General features: G+C 46.0%; 1 protein-coding gene across 1 annotated transcript; it reads right to left on the bottom strand.

The window, feature by feature from the left end:
- Positions 1-5,125: 5,125 nt before the first annotated feature.
- Positions 5,126-8,200, bottom strand: LOC122110580 (vomeronasal type-1 receptor 4-like). Its single transcript, XM_042683163.1, has 4 exons — positions 8,128-8,200; positions 7,912-7,940; positions 7,752-7,858; positions 5,126-5,900 (listed from the first exon to the last, which is right to left on the bottom strand). Exons 1-4 carry the CDS (start codon positions 8,198-8,200, stop codon positions 5,126-5,128), a joined length of 984 nt encoding a protein of 327 aa, XP_042539097.1.
- Positions 8,201-19,491: the final 11,291 nt, after the last annotated feature.

The following is a 19,491-nucleotide window of genomic DNA, read 5'->3' as shown; positions in this document are numbered from 1 at the left end:
CCCGTGCCTTTGTGCACTCTTATTATATCTGTGTGTTCACTTGTCTATATTTTGATGGCCCGCAAAATGATATGAGAAGTGACAGTGTTAGATTTTGAAATAGTGTTTATTACCACATGTCACCTTCCACTATGGAATCTATGCCACTAACCACTAAGTGGTGGTTGTGTCACTTTACAAGATGAACTGGTTAAACTCATCCAATGTGTGTTTTTCTAATTCCATTTTGATTCTTTTAGTCTTTCTTTCTGGCTTAGATAGTTTCCTGTGAAATCAAGCAAATCATTCTTGAAGCCCTTTCTGTTCATGAGCAGAAAGTAGTTAGAAGAAAATAGCGGCTGGGTCCTGGTAGCTGATGCCTGTCTTCTTTAGATGCAAGAGCTAAGGGTCACAGTTCAAAGCCAGCCTAGGCAGCAAAATCTGTTAGACTTTTTTTTTTTTTTTGGTCGGTAGTGGGGCTTGAACTCGGCTTGGGTGCTGTCCCTGTGCTCTTCAGCACAAGATGAACACTCTACCACTTGAGCCACAGCGCCATTTCTGGTTTTCTAGTGATTCATTGGAGATAAGAGTCTCACGGACTTTCCTGCCCAGGCTGGCTTTGAATCACGATCCTCAGATCTCAGCTAGGATTACAGGTGTGAGCTACCGGTGTCTGGCTGTTAGACTCTTTATCTCCAATAAACTACAAAAAAAAAAAAAAAAAGCTGGGCTGGGAAGGTGGCTCAGTGGTAGAGTGCTTTCCTTGCATGCATGAAGCCCTGGGCTCAATTCCTTAACACCACATAAGCAGAAAAAGCTGTAAGTGGCACTGTGGCTTAAGTGGTAGAGCGCTAGCCTTGAGCTGAAGAGCTGAAGGACAGCGCCCAGGCCCAGAGTTCAAACCCCATGACTAACAACAACAACAAACAGCTGCAAGTGGAGCTGGGGCTCAAGTGGTAGAGTGCTAGCCTTTAGCAAAAAAAGCTCAGGAACAGAACCAAAGCCCTGAGTTCAAGCCCAAGGACTGGCACAAAGAAAAGAGAGATAGCCAGACAGCTGGCCAGCAACAATCAAGAAGGAAAGAAAAAATCAGAGAACAATGGAAAAAAACGGTCCTGTTGGCCCCTACTCCCTTTCAGACAGGGACTTGCTGTGCCCCAGCTGGGTTAAACTCTCCCTTCTTCTGCCTCAGCCTCCTAAGGGCTGGGACTGCAGGTACGTGCTACCACACCAGCTGTTCTTTTTTTTTTTGTTGTTGGTCGTGGGTCTTGACCTCTGTGCCTGGGCGCTGTTCCTCAGTTCTTCAGCTCAAGGCAAGCACTCTACCCCTTGAGCCACAGCGCCACTTCCGATTTCCTGGTGGTTAATTGGAGACAAGAGTCTCACGGACTTTCTTCCCTGGGCTGCCTTTGAACCTTGATCCTCAGATCTCAGCCTCCTGAGTAGCTAGGATGACAGGCGTGAGCCACCCGTGTCTGGCTTCTGCCTGTTTTTGAATTTCAGGTCAACAATTCTTTCCTTGAGTCTGGCCTCTCGCTCAGTAAGATGAGTGTGAATCACCCAGGCTGCTGTCTTTTCTCGAGGCTGAACCCATTTCTGTTTTGTGAATAAACCACAGTTTATCTTCCATACCACTGTGGGCAGGCCCTTGAATTCCGTTATATATATGCCCACCAGGTACCTTTGTGACAGAATGAGTATGGACACAGTAGTGCGAGAGCCGGTGTGGGCTCCTACATGGCCTCCAGCTCCCAGCAGCAGGAGGCTCCATGCCACCTGAAAGGCAGGGGCCTGGCCACGCATAGCGTGTGCCCACCCCAGTGAGAATCTTGCTTTTATTGCTGGGGGGAGAGGGTTAGGGGGACAAGTGCTGGAGATCAAATCCAGGCCCTTATACGTGCTTACAGGTACACTACCACTAAGCTACATCTTCAGGCCTCAAATGATGATCTTTGATCTCTGAAATGACTGCTAACCCTTATAGCATGAATGAATGTCCAGTAAGCTCCCTACAGGCTTCCCTCATTCTCTCTCTCCCTCTCTCTCCTCCTTCCTTTTCTCTTTCCCTCCCTCCCTCCCTTCTTCCTTCCCTCCTTCCTGGTAGGGTCTTGTTATATTGCCCAGGCTGGCCTTCGACCCCTGGCTTAGCCTTTCAAGTAGCAGTGGCTATAGGTGTGAGCTACCGTGCCCATTTAGAAAACTTACATCTGTTTTAATATCTTTGCCAGTCCTGGGGATTGAACTGAGGGCCTGGGCACTGTCCCTGAGCTTAGTTTGCTCAAGAATTGCATGCTGCCACTTGAGCCACAGTACCACTTCTGGCTTTTTGGTGGTTCACTAGAGATGACAATCCAACAGACTTTCCTGCCTGGGCTGGCTTTGAACTGTGATCCTCAGATCTCAGCCTCCTGAGTAGCTGGGATTACAGATGTGAGTCACCAGTGCCTGGCTTAATGTCTGCTTTTCAACATTTTTCTCTCTCATTCTCTGTCTCCTCTCCTCTCTCTGTCCCCCTCGCCCTCTGAGACTTAAAATTCATCTGCTCTACTTCCTTAGGCAGTCGATTAAATATCTAGTAAATGAGTTCTGACCCAAACTTACCTCCATAGTTCCATCAACTATTTCAAAATAACTATATATAACCACACAGTACATGGAATGAGTTTATTTCACTGCTTGTCTATATTTTGGGGTGAAGTTGAGGGTGCCCTGTATATCATACAATTCAATATCCATTCGGGCCTTGTCATACAAACATCTTTGAAATCATTGTGTTGTTCGTATCCTAGACAGCCATACATCATTGCTTCATTAACTAAATGACTGTGGTGAGGAGAGCCACCTGGATTTGGGGGTTCTTTCTATCTATCTATCTATCTATCTATCTATCTATCTATCTATCTATCTATCTATCTATCTATCTATCTATCTATCTATCTATCTCTTTATTTTTGTCCATTGTGGAGCTTGAAATCTGAGCCACCTGCATTTGGGGATTCTATCTATCTATCTGTCTGTCTGTCTGTCTGTCTGTCTATATATCTATCTATATTTATTTTTGTTGATTGTGGAGCCTGAAATCTGGGCCTGGGTGCTGTCCCTCAGCTCTTCAGCTCAAAGCTAGCTACCACTTGAGCCACAGCATCACTTCTGGCTTTTTCTGCTTATGGCATGCTGAGGAACTGAACCCAGGGCCTCATGTATGCAAGGCAAGCACTCTACCACTGAGCCACCTTCCCAGCCCAATTTTGGATTTCTTAAAGAGATTCATTCACATTTTGACTTTTTTAAAGAGATGCATTCACAGCTGGGCACTGGTGGCTCATGCCTATAAACCTAGCTTCTCAGGAGGCTAAGATCTGAAGGTTGAGGTTTGAAGCCAGCCCAGGCAGGAAAGTCCATGAGACTCGTCTCTGATTAATCACCAAAAAAATTTTTAAAAAATTTAAAAAAATCCAGAAGTGGTGCTGTGGCTCAAGCAAGTAGAGTGCTAGCCTTGAGCAAAAGCTCAGGACATCCCCCAGGCCCTGAGTTCAAGCCCTAGGACCAACACCAAAATAAAAGAAAAAAAAAGAAGAGATACATTCACATGCATTGGTTGTACAGGAGCGGGACTCATGGTGACATTTCCAGACACACATAGAATGTGTCTCCACCAAACACATTTCCTTCCCCATTCTCCCTTACAACCCCCTCCAAAAATACTTTCAACAGGTTTTATTGTTCTCTTTTCATATGTGCAAATAAAGTACGCAATCAGGGGGCTGGGAAGATGGCTCAGTGGTAGAGCGCGTGCCTTGCATGCCTGAGGCCCTGGGTTTGATTCCTCAGCACCACATAAGCAAAAAGAAAAAAGCCAGAAGTGGCGCTGTGGCTCCAGTGGTAGAGCACTAGCCTTGAGCTGAAGAGCTGAGGGACAGTGCCCAGGCCCAGAGTTTAGGCCCCATGACCGGAACCCCCCCCCCAAAAAAAAAATATATAAAGTACGCAATCATATCCATCCTCATCCACCCTCCTCCTCTTCCTGGCACCCACTCCAACACAACCTGCCTTAGTTTCCTCTCAGCCATGTTTAAGTGCGTATTTGTAGCAGGCAGTTTCACCATGGTATTTCAGACGTGTGAATGTTACATTTAAATCAGATGAGCCCTTTCTAGTGTTTGCTCTTTCCCCGTGCTCCCACCCTTAGGGGTCCTCAGTCTTCACCGAGAGTTCTCATGACCTCCTCACACATCACCGCAATGTCTTTCACTGTTTCTCAACCTCCATCATTCCCTCTCCCTCCTTGCCTCCCGCCATGTACCTGGAAAGTCTCATAGTTAAAAACCACATAATAGGGGCTGGGAAGGTGGCTCAGTGGTAGAGTGCTTTCTTTAAAGGCCCTGGGTTCGATTCCTAAGCACCACATAAACAGCAAAAGCCGGAAGTAGCTCAAGTGGTAGAGTGCTTGCCTTGAGCTGAAGAGCTGAGGGACAGCGCCCAGGCCCAGAGTTCAAGATCCACAACTGACAAAAAAAAAAAAATCGGGGCTGGGAAGGTGGCTCAGTGGTAGAGCACTTGCCTTGCATGCCTGAGGCCCTGGGTTCTATTCCTCAGCACCACATAAGCAAAAAGAAAAAAGCCGGAAGTGGCGCTGTGGCTCAAGTGGTAGAGCGCTAGCCTTGAACTGAAGAGCTGAGGGACAGTGCCCAGGCCCAGAGTTCAGGCCCCACGACTGGACCCAAAAAAAAAAAAATCACATAATATACATGGCGCCTTCCGGAAGCTATGTGTCTCTTAGGTCTTCCTTCCACAAGCAAGTGAGCACATGGACCAGTTGGCTTTTGTTGTTGTTGTTGATGGTGGTTGTGGGGCCTGAACTCTGGGCCTGAGTGCTGTCCCTGAGCTCTTCAGCTAGTGCTCTACCACCTGAGCCACAATGCCACTTCTGGCTTTTTCTGCTTATGTGGTGCTGAGGAATCAAACCCAGGGCCTCATGCATGCAAGGCAAGCACTCTACCACTGAGCCACCTTCCCAGCCCCCCAGTTGGCTTTTTGAGCTTGTCTCGTTCAATATGATAATCTCCATTTCCATCCACTTTCCTGCAAATGACACGATTTTTTTTCCTGTTACAGCTGTGTCACGTTGGATTGTTTTTATCACCATTTATGAGCAGAAAGGCGGTGTTCGGGGATCTCGAAACATCAGTATCAATGGGCTGAGGGCGGGATAGGTGGCCGCTAGTAAACTTGTAGTATACTGCTTCCAGACAGGAGGCTTGGACATAACAGTATTATAAATTGACATTGCACAATTGGCAAAATAAAACAAAATGAAAGCACCTGCCAGAAGCAGGATGGTTTGAGTGGCCCTGGCCTCCGGAGAGAGTCTGCGGGTATCTCGGAGGGCATGGATGTACCTCACTTGTCGCTGATGTCTGCGTAGGACAAGAAGCATGTAGATACTTGTCCCAGCCATGAGGCCCAGGAATATAATGTCGGGAAACACTAACACAATTGTGCCTTTGGTAGCCTTTGATACAGGAGGAGTTTTGTACGAGCAAATTCCATAGTCCTTTCTCTGGGTGGCATTGTGGCTGTGCTGAACACTCTCGATGTTTTGAAGGACAAGGTGATTGGCCATCAAGTTGAAAGCCCAACACAGAAGGCAGGAGATACGGACATTCTTGCTAGCTTGCTCTTTGAGCCGTATCCATGCCACCGCTTTGGGGCTGATGGTGATGGCCTGAAAGCTGCTCAGCAGGCAGGTGGTGCAGAGAGAAAGGCCCCTGCCCACCCTGTGGACATAGTAGATGAGTTTGCACCCAGTGCTGTCCAGGAGAATGATTTTACCCCACATAAATATCACCTGGGGAATCCCTTTAACCAGAAGAACCAAGAAGTTGGCCACAGACATGTTGGTGAAGATCAGGTGCGTGGGCCTCGGGGCAGGGCCCATACAGGATGTAGGGGCATAAATTGTGAAAAGAAACAGATTCCCCAGGACTCCAACCCCAGCCTGGGCCAGGAAAAGTAGCCAGAGGATGAAATCACCAAAAGGCATTGTCATGGGATCAGGGGGTGACATTCTGCCCGAAGGTCTGAAGGGTATAAAGTTAGGACTCAGTGTAGATTTGTTCCAGTACCCTAAGTTCTGATAGGAACTCTTGCTCCCCCAGAAACTCCCTCTTGCGAGGACAAACTGTATTTGTGGGAGGTCAGAGTAGCCACTCAGATTTCCCAGCATGGTGTGTTTATTGTATACTCATGAAGCCAAAGCCAAGCCAGATAGCCTTATCTTCCAATTTTCATTCACATGTTCACCACATTATCCACAAAGCCTGGTCTTTCGTATGACAGTTGGGTGGCAAAGATGGCAGCTAAGACCTGCTGTCCACCACTTAGACTCCATGAAGGAGCAGAGTCAGGAGACAATATACTCTGAAGAGAGAGAGAGGGAGAGAGAGAGGGAGAGCATTGAAGATCATAAAAGAAGTTGCAATGGGGCTGGGAAGGTGGCTCAGTGGTAGAGCGCTTGCCTTGCATGCCTGAGGCCCTGCGTTTGATTCCTCAGCACCACATAAGCAAAAAGAAAAAAGCCGGAAGTGGCTCTGTGGCTCAAGTGGTAGAGCGCTAGCCTTGAGCTAAAGAGTTGAGGGACAGCGCCCAGGCTCAGAGTTCAGGCCCCACGACCGGATCCCCTCCCCCCGCCAAAAAAAAAGGAGTTGCAGGAGAAAAGAAAGGGTGGAGAAAGAGAAGTAGCAGAGGAAAAAAAGCAGCAAACAGTTCCATGCCTCATCACCAGGAAGGGAGGGACAGAGATGGAGAGAGACAGAGATAGAGAGCGGTAAAGTCAGAGACAGAGGGATGGAAAAAGACAGAAACAGAGAGACAGCCAAAGACACACAGAGAGACAGAGAGGAAGCTGAAGACCATCACAAAGTGGCCTCGTATGTGGAAAAAATAAACCAATGCAGAAACACAGAAACATGAGAAATCAAGGCAACATGATACCTTCGAAGTGAACAACTCTACCTTCACAAGCACTAACTGAGGATGCTCACTCTATAAATGAGGCAAAAGAGATGATACTGTTATTTTCTAGGGGACAGCTATGTGGAGGCCTATCACCCTACTTATCAGTCAGGGTGATAGTGCCTTCTACTCCTTCCTCAGTGGTGGAAAGGCGGAGACACCCTGTTTGGAACTCCCAGACCCTCAAGTTTGTCGGAAGAGTCAGCAAAGGACCATAGCTTTCCTGGCTCCAGAGACTGGAGTCTTCATCAATGGTGATTTTAAGTCATGCCTTTCAGAAGTGAACCGAAGAAAGAAAACAGTACAACTTCAAAGCCATCCACATAATGACCGTATTTGTGAAATGAAGACCTGAGCTGTGCGTGTGTGTATGCGCATGTGTGCACACGTGTACACACTCATAAAGAGAAGAGGGACAAAAGCTGAAGATTAGAAACATCTACCTAGAATGTGTCACCTCTCTGATTAGCTCCCCCACTTAGGTGCAGAGCGAGTAAGATCAGCAGCCTTCAGGTTCAGACTCAAAATGGCATCTCTCCCCCTCTTCCTGGCACCCATTTTCCTGCCTGTTGTGTGTTGCACTCCCTATCAATCTCTCAGACCAGAACAAGTCCAGCACTTTTTGGACATGGTTTCCTGAAGCCCAAAGGAAATTTGTATCCCATCCCAGTCCTCACCTGCCCTCCAAGTTTACCAACTTAGTGATTGGAACCCAATCCCCCAAATAAGCCAGGAGTGCATGTCACAAGGAGACTCACCATGGTGGATCTCTGCCTTTGGAACAGGCACAGAGCTGTCGCCACTGATGAACGCAGGCTGTCTGGATCTCACAGTTATAGATTGTGAGGTTTATGGAGTTGGTTCCCTGAGGAAGGAGGAAGATGATGAGCTCATCTCCCCATCCAGAGCCGCCATTACCCTGTCACCAGCCAGGGCACTGACAAGTCCTACAGAGGGACCATGGAGGAAGCAGCAGCTGTAAAAGTTAGGCCCAAGACAGTCACAAGGTCCCATGGGTCATTAAGCCAGGAGCTAATTAGCACCAACTGAAAACTCCACTGAGGTCATAACAGAGAACACCCAGGGGTGAGAAGTGTAGACAAGGCGCTCAGCGCTGGGCTGAGACATCCCCACCAGGGTCTTCAAAGCGGATCTTTGCCTCCATGCCCTGTTGCTCCCCTAAAAGACCCAGGATAAGTTCTGTCATGCCCCTGCTAGACGCTGGGCTCCCTGATGAGGTCAGAGCTCCAGTGGGCACTGGGCAGAGTTCAGTCAACTGCTACGATCACACTGTTCAGTGAGCACTGTAAGTTCTCACCCAGCCACTGCTCAGAATGTCCCCAGATTCCTTCCTTGACCTGGACCAGGGCCAAGGCAGCACTGAGAACAAAAGTAACCCTACTTGCCACTCCTGGAGCCATGTTAAGTACATGTTAAGTAAGAAAACTTGGCAGAGCTTTATTAAATAAACAAGCAAATGGGACAAAAAAGCAAACAGAAGGGCAGGGGCACACTCTAGCAGAGTGTGGGTGCTCTCATAGGGACACAAAGACACAGACACAAACAAGAAGATAGCCAAAGACACACACAGCTCCTTGTGCTGTTGGGTATTTATAGTGAAGGACTAATCTAACTCCATTCTAAAAACAAGCCATCATCTCCTGTAAAACTGACCTCAGGTTAAACTTAAGGGACAAAACAATGATTGGAAACACCAGTTCTTGGAAGGTTCTCAGAAAGCTCGCAATTGAAACTGCAATTATACTCATTATACCCCTAGCAGCCCCAGTTAGATAAGAGTTGAGAAACACAACCCCAGTTACTGGAAAATGGACGGGATGGTCAGTTGGGAGAAGCAGCTGCAGGGTCAGGGCTTCTCAAAACTTGCCCGCGAAATGCTGACCAATGATGTAGAAGTCCATGAACCTTAACCCCCCTCCTATTTGCTGGAACCCTATAAGAACCCTACTGAACATGTGGTTGGGCCTCACAACTCTGACCCTCTGCGTCAGTGATGATTATGAGTCCAGGCTCAAGCTTGCAAATAAAGACTCTTTTGCTGTTTGCATTGGTCGTGGTCTCCGAGGGTTGCTCAGGGGTCTCCAATTTGAGTCGAACAATAGGGTAAAGGCAGGGGGGTTGGCTTTAAGTTATACAAAGCTAAGTGCTTTGTCTTTGCTTTAACTATACCTGGTGTTATTCTCTGAGTTTCTAAGTAAGAATGCATTCTGCCATAAAACAGATCCTTATCCTTGAAACAAAGAGTCACCCTGCTATCTGCATTTTGGGGGCATCCTGTCAGGCAGTTGTGAATCCTTGGGTGAGAAATGCATAGCTCAGGAAAGAATGCACTCAGTTGCCTCTCTTTCAAGCAAGGATAGAACTTCTAAGTTTTTAGATACCGCATTTCTGAGTTGCCTACGCCAGGCCTCAGTTTCCATAAGTTATCCTGCTTCATTTCCCCCCACAATGACTTTTGTTCCCTTAATCTTTTTTTTTTTTTTTGTCATGGAGCTTGAACTCTGGGCCTGAATGCTGTCCCTCAGCTCTTCAGCTCAAGGCGAGTGCTCTACTGCTTGAGCCACAGCACCACTTCCAGTTTTCTAGTGGTTTTTATTGGAGATAAGAATCTCATGGACTTTCCTGCCCACATTGGCTTTGAACACAGATCCTCAGATCTCAGCCCCTGAGTAGCTAGGATTACAGGCGTGAGCCACCAGCGCCTGGCTGTTCCCTTAATCTAAGGAAAGTACATGAAGGAATATCTCCTGTATTTGCTATTAACTGACCATACCTCATTTTTCCTAGTCTATCTGGTTTCATTTTCCCCAAAATTACTTTGTTCCCTTAATCCCAAGGGAAGTAGATGGACAAACTTTAAGCTTGAATCTTTGAATCCCTGGCATTCATTTACCATGCTTCATTTTTCCTAGTCTATCTGGCTTCACTTCTAGAATCCCTTTTATGAATAATTATTCACAAATAGAATCAAGAAAAGACAACTCTTAACATTGCACTTGCTCTTTTTTTTTTTTTTTTTTGGTCAGTCAAGGGGCCTGAACTCTGGTTCTGGGCACTGTCCCTCAGCTCTTCAGCTCAAGGTGAGCACTCTACCACTTGAGCCGCAGCACCACTTCCAGCCTTTTCTGCTTATTTGATGCTGAGGAATCGAACCCAGGGCCTCAGGCATACAAGGCAAGCACTCGACCACTGAGCCACCTTCCCAGCCTAGGCCTGGGAATACAATATGTAAGGTCTGCTCCTGGATGGCGAGCAGACTCCACCCTCCTCGCAGCAAAGTCTCTGCCCAGTACCTGCATTACCTAGGCAACTGGCATACCTGGAAGAGGGCACATCTGCACTTGCTGAGGTCATATCTGGATTTGATTGGCCACACCTTTCCCCATCCCTACCCTAGATAAGGCCTAGCCCAGGGCTAGACGACTTCTTTCTCAGGCCTTTCCCAGCCGCTTGGAGTGCCAACATGGCCTAGTGCCAGCCGGAACGATGAATAAACCTACCCCTTATCTGAATTCCACGTGCATGGTGTGGTTCTTACTCGGCAACCTCTTTTAAAAACATAACATAAATGATACCGTGACTTGGATTGGAACCGAGGACCCAGGAAGGGCTTAAAGTCAGGATAGGTGTGATTCCTATCCCTTTTTTTTCTTGTTCCCCCCCCCCCTTTTTTTTTTTGCTCTGAGGAATACCCACAGTTCTGATGGCCTTTTTGCAAATCAGTCTGTCTGCTGTGGACACAGGGCATCAATACCTGCTGCGGACCGGCTCTGTCGGGACGACAGAGGACACCTAGTGGAGGAACTGGAATAGATGGGAAGATGGCAAACAGACAACCCACACACATGAGTGAATGCTGAGTGTGATTTATTGCAGAGGATAACAAGCTTTTATAGCAAAACTTTCCATGAGAAAGGGCAAAAGGTTACACAATCTTGCTGCAAGGCTTCATTCTTGGGTGGTCACCATTTGGTTGCCTGATCTTGTTTTTTTGGATGACGAGCTATGACGACAGGCACTTGTTTTCAGCTTTACTTCTATTTTTAAGAAATACAATTGGTTTTGATGTTTATCACCTATTAACCATTAACTAGAGCATATGGGCAAGGTGCTGGACAGAAAGGCATGAACTCTAGTACTTTATTATTACTTTTGTTTAGTTTTGTACTTTATACATTTTAAATCTTTTCTAAGCAATTGTGTTTCTTTGCCATTCTTTAGAGGGTCCCCAATTTGTGGCCAAAAATCATGATATTCAGTATACTTAGTTAAATCTGGCCATATATCAAATTCAAGCTCATAGTGTCTTTTCTGTAACCCTTTCACATAATCGTTTACTCTACTCTATAGAGGCCTTAACTGTATCATAAGATCTTTCTTGTTCCTTCTTTAATAGCAAGCACCAAGGAGGCCTAGATCTAGCAAGTCTCTCAGTAAATGAAAGAGAGTAATAGGAAGTTCTTTCTCCTAAGTAGTTTACCCAACGGTTGCCATCCTTATCATACACACCTGTAAAAGGCTGTGGATCTGGGGGAAGTCTTTGGGGTCCTCTAGATAATAGAGGATCCCACCATTTTCCTCTGATAAGCCATTGCCACCTTTCATCTACCAACGTTTTAGGAATCTTATTTAGCTTTTGGTCTAAATATCCCTCTACATCTTTCTTATCTACAGGATATCTATATGAGTCTATTGTATATGCTTCAGGATTAAAGGGAAGTCTCCAATAGCCATACACTCTTTTTGCTCTAGCCATGCCTACAGCTTCTTGTAAATCTCTTACAATTCCTTCTGCTGAAGTGACGTCATGAAACCCCCAATACTTTTATATTTACTTATGACTTGTCTACTAGCCTCCATAAGAGGGGCTTTCAGGGTAGCACTTAACTCTGGTGAGTTAGTCATATTTTCAAGACACTCATCAGATGTTGGAGTCATCAACACTTCCAAGAAAGAGCCTTGAATAAGGGAACATTGAGCATGAGTAAGTAGAACAAGCAGCAGGAGCAGTAAAAGATTGATAGGCACTCCTACACAGTGAAGAAAAGAAAAACAGGAACAGAAACACATCTTTCCCAGGGGCTTGCCAGCCTTTCCAGGAGGTAGGCCTCTTTGAAGCCCCATCCTCAGATCTGAAAGCAGGTTTCCCATGTTAAGTAGACTCCACCGGAGTAGGCGTGGCAAATACCATTGCTGGCCTCTGCGTCCACCTCCACGCTTCTACATTTTGGTGAGTCAACTACTCTTTAAGGGTTCTCTGTCACTCAGTCTCTCTCCAGATGTGGTACCACACCAGAGAACCTACTAGGTCTTTAACTGAAAGGCTGGTCACGTCTGGAGCAGAGGATGCTTGACTCTGGTTGCTTGGCAACTTCTTTTTAAAAACCTAACACAATAGAAGGGCAGGGAGGTGGCTTAGTACCTAGCATGCACAAAGCCCTGGGTTTGATACCTGAGTATCACCTACATAGAAAAAGCCAGACGTGGTGCTGTGGCTCAGGTGGTAAAACGCTAGCCTTGTGCAAAAGCAGCTCAGGGACAGCGCCCAGGCCCTGAGTTCAAGATCCAGGACTGGCACAAAAACAAAAACGGTGTCATTCTGCCACCAAAGTGAGTGCCATCTACAGTGACAGAAGTCCCTCGGGTTTTTTGTTTGTTTTTGCTTGTGTTTTTTTTTTTTTGGGGAGGGGGGTCCGGTCGTGGGGCCTGAACTCTGGGCCTGGGGGCTGTCCTTCAGCTCTTCAGCTCAAGGCTAGCGCTCTACCACTTGAGCCACAGCGCCACTTCCAGCTTTTTTTTCTTTTTTCTTATGTGGTGCTGAGGAATCGAACCCAGGGCCTCAGGCATGCAAGGCAAGCGCTCTACCACTGAGCCACCTTCCCAGCCCCATGTTTTTTTTTTTGGTACTTGGAATAACGGTCGGGTTTGGGAATGACCTTGGCCGTGATCACGGCCGTGGACGTGGGGTAACCACGTCCCTCAAACTGTCTCCTTCGTGTTCCACGCGCCGCGTCCCCTCGCAGCTCCCCAGGAAATGGAGATTTTTGTTGTTGTTGTTGTTTTGTTTTTCCTCTTCGCAGTGCCCTCCAAGAAGACCATTCAGCTGCGCGTCGCGTCCCGTGGCTCCTGCCGCTTTCCGTAGGTCACAGGCCGCGCAGAGCTGTCCCAGGATGGCGGCCTCCAGGGAGCCGGCGACGAGCTGTGACATCACCAAAGAGAGCCGGAAGTCTGCCTTCGGTCTCCACCGAAACGCAGCGGGCTCCCTGCGGCCCGTCCTTGGTTGCTGGGGACGGCTGAGCGCGGGAACCGGACGCGGGAGACGTTCGAATAGTAAATTTTCTGCCCCGACGAGGTTTCGGCATCCATGCCGTCCCGGCCGCCGCCGTGGCAGGCTGTTGCTCCCAGTGCTGGCGGGCGCGCGGGCAGCGCTGAGCGGGAGGAGCACGCGGGGGCCACACGTCAGGGCCTGGCGGGCCCTGGAGGGCTCCGAGCTCTCCACCCTCGCGAGCCGCGGTGATGCACGTGAACAACGCCTAGAAGCTTCAGGCTCCACTCCCTCCTCCTCTGTCCCTGGCTTCCACAGGGTCCCATCTTTTTGGGAGAAGAGACGGGTTTTACGTATCCGAAATGAACAAGCTTTCTGTTTACACGTGTTCTGTTTAAGGCTGCATTGAAGGCTGCTCAAGCTACTCAGGAGGCTGAGATCTGAGGATCAGGGTTCAAAGCCAGCCTAGATGTGAGACTCCAATTAACCATCAAAAAAAGAAACTTGTGGGCTGGGAAGGTGGCTCAGTGGTAGAGCGCTTGCCTAGCATGCCTGAGGCCCTGGGTTCGATTCCTCAGCACCACATAAGCAAAAAGAAAAAAAAGCCGGAAGTGGCGCTGTGGCTCAAGTGGTAGAGCGCTAGCCTTGAGCTGAAGAGCTGAGGGACAGCGTCCAGGCCCAGAGTTCAGGCCCACGACCGGACCCCCCAAAAAAACAAAAAAAAACCCCAAACAAACTTGTGGCTCAAGTGTTTAGAGCTCCAGGCATGAGTAAAATTGCTAAGGAATAATGCCCTGGCCCTTAGTTTAAGCCCCAGTACTGGCAAACACACACACACACTGACAACTGAATATTTACTTTGTACGTATACCTTCAGAATTTATGTGGGAGTATAAAAGAACTAATGTTCCAGAACTCATACTTTAGAATTATTATTTTTATTAGTTTATTTTGTCGGTTGTGGGGCTTGAACTCTGGACCTGAATGCTGTCCCTCAGCTCTTCAGCTCAAGGTTAGCCCTCTACCACTTGAGCCACAGTGCTGCTTCCGGTTTTCTGGTGGTTTATTGGAGATAAGAGTTTCATGGGACTTTCCTGCCCAGGCTGGCTTTGAACCTCGATCCTCATATCTCAGCCTCCTGAGTAGCTAGGACTACAGGCGTGAGCCACCGGCCCCTGGCTAGAATTATTTTTTTAATTTTCCTTGTGACTCATATGTTCCTCTTTTACTTTTTTTTTTTTTTTTTGTCAGTTGTGAGGCTTGAACTCTGGGCCTAGGCGCTGTCCCTGAGGGATTCAGCTCAAGGATAGCGCTCTATCACTTGAGCCCCAGCACCACTTCTGGTTTTCTGGTGGTTCATTGGAGATAAGAGTCTTAGACTTTCCTGCCCAGCCTGGCTTTGAACCATGATCCTCAGATCTCAGCCTCTTGAGTAGCTGTGTATGAACCACAAGTACCCAGCTTATCTTTTTTTTTTTAACTGAAGTGTGTATACAAACAATATGTAAAGATATTTAAAGAGATGAGGGTATGAAGGGTAAACAAAGGAGGAGGCTGCAATGCTTGATAAGAAATGTACTCATCTTGCCCATGTAATTGTAACCCCTCTGTACAGTATATTCACAAAAAATAAAAAAAAATTTAAAAAAAGAGATGAGGGTAACATAGCTTAAAGGAAAACTTTATAGCATCTTACTGTTCATAAGGACCTATTTCTAAAATCGATCTGAGAGTCGCCTGTGGATGAGGTACCAGGCAGATTTCCCATTGCCATCTCCTGTTTTACATTCACATCAATCCCACACATCACAGAAGAAAGACATTCTTCCCACATTGTCAGGGCATTGGTCGCTGGCCTGAGGCCTGAGATCCTCCAAGAACCCAAATAAAGAGGCAAAATTACTGAGGGTCATGCATCAAAGGTGAGTGCGCACTGCAAGGGGGACTGAACCCTGAGATTGCTGTGCTTTTGAGCTTACAGGTCTTGCCCACCTTGGAGAAAGAAGTGAATGAAGAATCTGTTGGTCCCAGGATCTAGATACCACTTTTGAAACCCCCTTCACTGGTGATGGTGATTTGACTAGAACACTAACTAGGGTGTGTCTAGAAGACAAAAGGAATACCCCAAACTGGTGGCCATTTCTTTAAGCAGAAGAAAATGATCAATGCTCAGGTGGTTTCTGGTCTTGTTTTATTCTCTCCTTTATTTGCTAATGAATTTGTAAGTGCTTGTTAAAAGAAAATGACTTCAGTGTCTAGAGAGAAATGAACTTCGTTTTTAACTCCAAGATCCTGGTAAAATAGGATCGGCAGTATGGTGTTGCTCACTGCACAATTACAAAGTACCTGGAGATTCATTCTGTGACACTGAATTCAAAAGATAATCTGTTTAGAGACAGTCTTTGTGTTCCCTGCTGCCAGAGCCTGCCCGCAATGAAAGGGAATCCTGAATTAGGGGGCAAGGATGAGAAAAAAAAAAAGACACAAGACAAGGGATGGGGTCCGGAGGTTTGCAGCTCACTCCGTTTATTTTTAACTTTCCCTGATATAAACTGTTAGAAGTCAAGAAGTAGCCTAAGGTTACTATAGTCCGGAAAAACAAGGAATGTTTAGGCTTAGTAAAAACAGTGCAATAAAAACAAGATAAGCAAGCCGGGCGCTGGTGGCTCTCGCCTGTAATCCTAGCTACTCAGGAGGCTGAGATCTGAGGATCACGGTTCAAAGCCAGCCCGGGCAGGAGAGACCGTGAGACTCCTATCTCCAATAAACCACCAGAAAACTGGAAGTGGCGCTGTAGCTCAAGTGGTAGAGCGCTCGCCTTGAGCTGAAGAGCTGAGGGACAGCGCCCAGGCCCAGAGTTCAAGCCCCACGACCGACAAAAAAAAAACAAGATAAGCTCAACTAGTCAAATGTAAAACAGACTCTACAGACATAGCAAAACAATCCCGGGCACCCAATGTTTATCAACTAAGCCAGTTTCTTGTATGTGCCTTCAAGCAAGCACAAGGGTCAAGATGACCTTTATTGTGGTCAGACCTTTACGGTCTGCTCCCAACATCTCCCCTGTCTTTGTTTAAAGAAGTGGATTGCTTTGTCTGCCTTACCCACCATGGGGAACTTAAGAGCGAAGCTGAAGGCCCTGGCTTCGGTTGGTCAGACTGGCACCCCCTCTTACCTGTCTCTGGCTGAAGTTCCTCTTGGGGGAAATTCATTCACTTGGAGCTTGATCTTATGTAACTGGCTGGCTAAACTCATAAGAGTTTTGCAGTGCATGTATAATGCAAGGAAGGCATAGAAAAGCCATCAGTAAAAGCATTCCCGAGCCAAGCAATGTCATTAGCAGTCCTTTAACATCAGTCAGGGAAGGGATATAGCATTGAAATTGTTCAAACAGTTCTTTAGCAGTTTTTGCCACTTCAGAGTCCAGAGGTGGGGCTTGTTCGAATCCAGCTATTTGCCTGTGGAGTTGAAAACAGTCTAAAGACAAGTTATATGGTGCCAAATACCATTGAGATGTGTTACAACTTTTCCCCATGAATAATTTGATTTCATTATATAAATGATAGGTCACACAAATAAAATCAAACCTGGCATGACAGTGCACTCACTGTAAAGTTTGTAGAGCGTGGACTTGTTCTAAAGATAACACTAACTGATACAATGCCTCTAGTTTTTGCTCTACCTTGTCATCAACCTGGCCTTGAAAGTGCAGAGCCTGTGTAGTATTATGAGCAATCTGATTAACATAATGGGCAGTTTGTACATTCTGTGTTAGTGCCACAGCAGCTGCCGCTGCAGAGGCAGCTAACGAAATAAAAGCCAAATACCAGGTATAAGTAGCCCAACAAATCGACGAGGGCATATTAGTTCTTTCAATTATCTTAACACCTGAATACCAGATTCTTCATACCAAGTTTCAGACATGTTTACAGGAAGCAGAACAAAAGGTTTAACAATAAGCATGGAGGGCTGGGAAGGTGGTTCAGTGGTAGAGCGCTTGCCTTGCATGCCTGAGGCCCTGGGTTCGATTCCTCAGCACCACATAATCAAAAAGAAAAAAGCTGGAAGTGGCGCTGTGGCTCAAGTGGTAGAGTGCTAGCCTTGAGCTGAAGAGCTGAGGGACAGCGCCCAGGCCCAGAGTTCAGGCCCCATAACCGGACCCCCCCCCAAAAAAAAATAAGCATGGATTCAGTAATTTTGCTATACAAGCAATTAGTAAAAGAACAATTAGAGCAGGTAACATTAAAATAATTAGCTCTTACAGAAATATTGAACGGTCCATACATAATGACGTAGGGTGGTGATACATAACTCATAATATGTTTCAAAAAGAATAAACTGGGCCAGGTTATGTTGCTGAGTGCAGTCACCAGCATCCAAACATGATGTTGAGGATGCCCATTCATCCACCACAGTCCAGGATTGTACTTATTAGTAAGATTAGCTCCAGACCAGTCCATTAATTGAGAATTAGTTCCTGAAATAATGGTAACAAATGGTTGTTCATGCCTGCACCTTATTGGATGAAGTTCTCCTATAGATTATACTATAATCTAAAATTAATGCAACGGTGTATTGCCAGAGCCTGCCAGCAACGAAAGGGAATCCTGAATTGGGGGCAAGGATGCGGAAAAATAAAGACATAAGACAAAGGATGGGGTCCAGAGGTCTGCAGCTCAAGACTGCAGCACCGTTTATTTTTAACTTTCCCTATTATATACTATTAGAAGTCAAGAGGTAACATAAGGTTACAATAGTCCAGAAAAACAAAGAAAATTTCAGTAAAAACAGAGTACAGTAAAAACAAGACAAGGTCAACTGGTAGAAAGTAAAACAAACTCTGCAGACATAGCAAAGCAATCCTGGGCACCTGGTGTTTTTTAAGTAAGCCAGTTCCTTGTACGTGCCCTATGTTGAGCACCAGGGTCAAGATGACCTTTAAACTTTACTGTTGGCTCCCAACATCTCCTCCGTCTTTGTTTAAAGAAGTGAACCCACCTGTCTTAGGTTGGGTGGATTGCCTTGTCTGTCTTACCTGACATCAGGAATTTCTTCAGAGCGAAACTGAAGGCCCTGTCTTAGGTTGGTCAGACTGGCACCCCCTCTTACCCGTCTCTGGCAGCAGTTCCTCTCGGGGGGAATTCATTTATATGGAGCTTGATCTTATGTAGCTGGCTGGCTAAACTCATAAGAGAGTTTTGCAGTGCACGTATAATACAAGGAAGGCATAGAAAAACCATCAGCAAAAGCATTCCCAGGCAAAGCAATGACATTAGCAAGCAGGGAAGGGATATAGCGTTGAAATTGTTTAAACAGTTTTTTAGCAGTTTTTCCCACTTTAGAGTCCAGATTAATGAGTCTTATAAAAGGCCACTTTACTCTAATTAAAAGCAACAAGGTGGTCAACATAGAAGTAGCTTTTAAGCATGCTCTTACCTGAAACTTATTAAGAGCCAAAGTTACATCTGACAAACTTGTAAAAATCCTCTGTGCTTTGCTCTTGGCTTGCTGGAAACTTAAAAAAAAAAAAAAAAACCTATAAGAGCAAACTGGAATAGCAATTAAGCAATTATTTTGCTAATCCTCATTTTTCCACTATGAGGCAAATGTTAAGAACAATTTTATTTTTAAACTTTATATCCAGAAATCCATTCCTATTTTTTTTTTTTTAATGTGGGTCGTGGGGCTTGAACTCTGGGCCTGGGCGCTGTCTCTCAGCTCTTCAGCTCAAGGCGAGCGCTCTACCACTTGAGCTACAGCGCCACTTCCCATTCCTAATTTTTTAAGCCTCCTATTAATCTCTTTTATTATTTTATATTTTAGTTACATTTAAAAAATCCCTTAAAATCTTGAGGCCAAGTGTCACTCATTGTCTCTTGTCTGTTTGTTTTAAAACAGATACACATTAAAACTTTTAAACTCAAAAGACAGCTTTTCTTTAATGCAAGAATTACAATCACCATCACTGTACCAAGAAGTAAAACTTAACACATTTATGACTTTTAAAAGCATATCCTAATTGTAGAATATCATCGAAAACAAGTCACTTTATACAAATACATTTTTAACCCTCTTTTTAAGTCCAAGTGGCAGTTTTAGCAATACTAATCAGATCATCACATCACTAATTTTTACCATCACGTTACTAGTATTTATCTGTAGAGAAAAAGGACAGAACAAAGTTGGGCCACTTGGCCCCTCCTGTGGAATGG

This window comes from Dipodomys spectabilis, unplaced genomic scaffold, assembly GCF_019054845.1.
Source record: "Dipodomys spectabilis isolate Male_0828 unplaced genomic scaffold, ASM1905484v1 ptg000080l, whole genome shotgun sequence".
NCBI lineage: Eukaryota > Metazoa > Chordata > Mammalia > Rodentia > Heteromyidae > Dipodomys > Dipodomys spectabilis.
The sequence above is the reverse complement of the archived record's forward strand: the minus strand, read 5'-3'. Positions and strand labels throughout refer to the sequence as shown.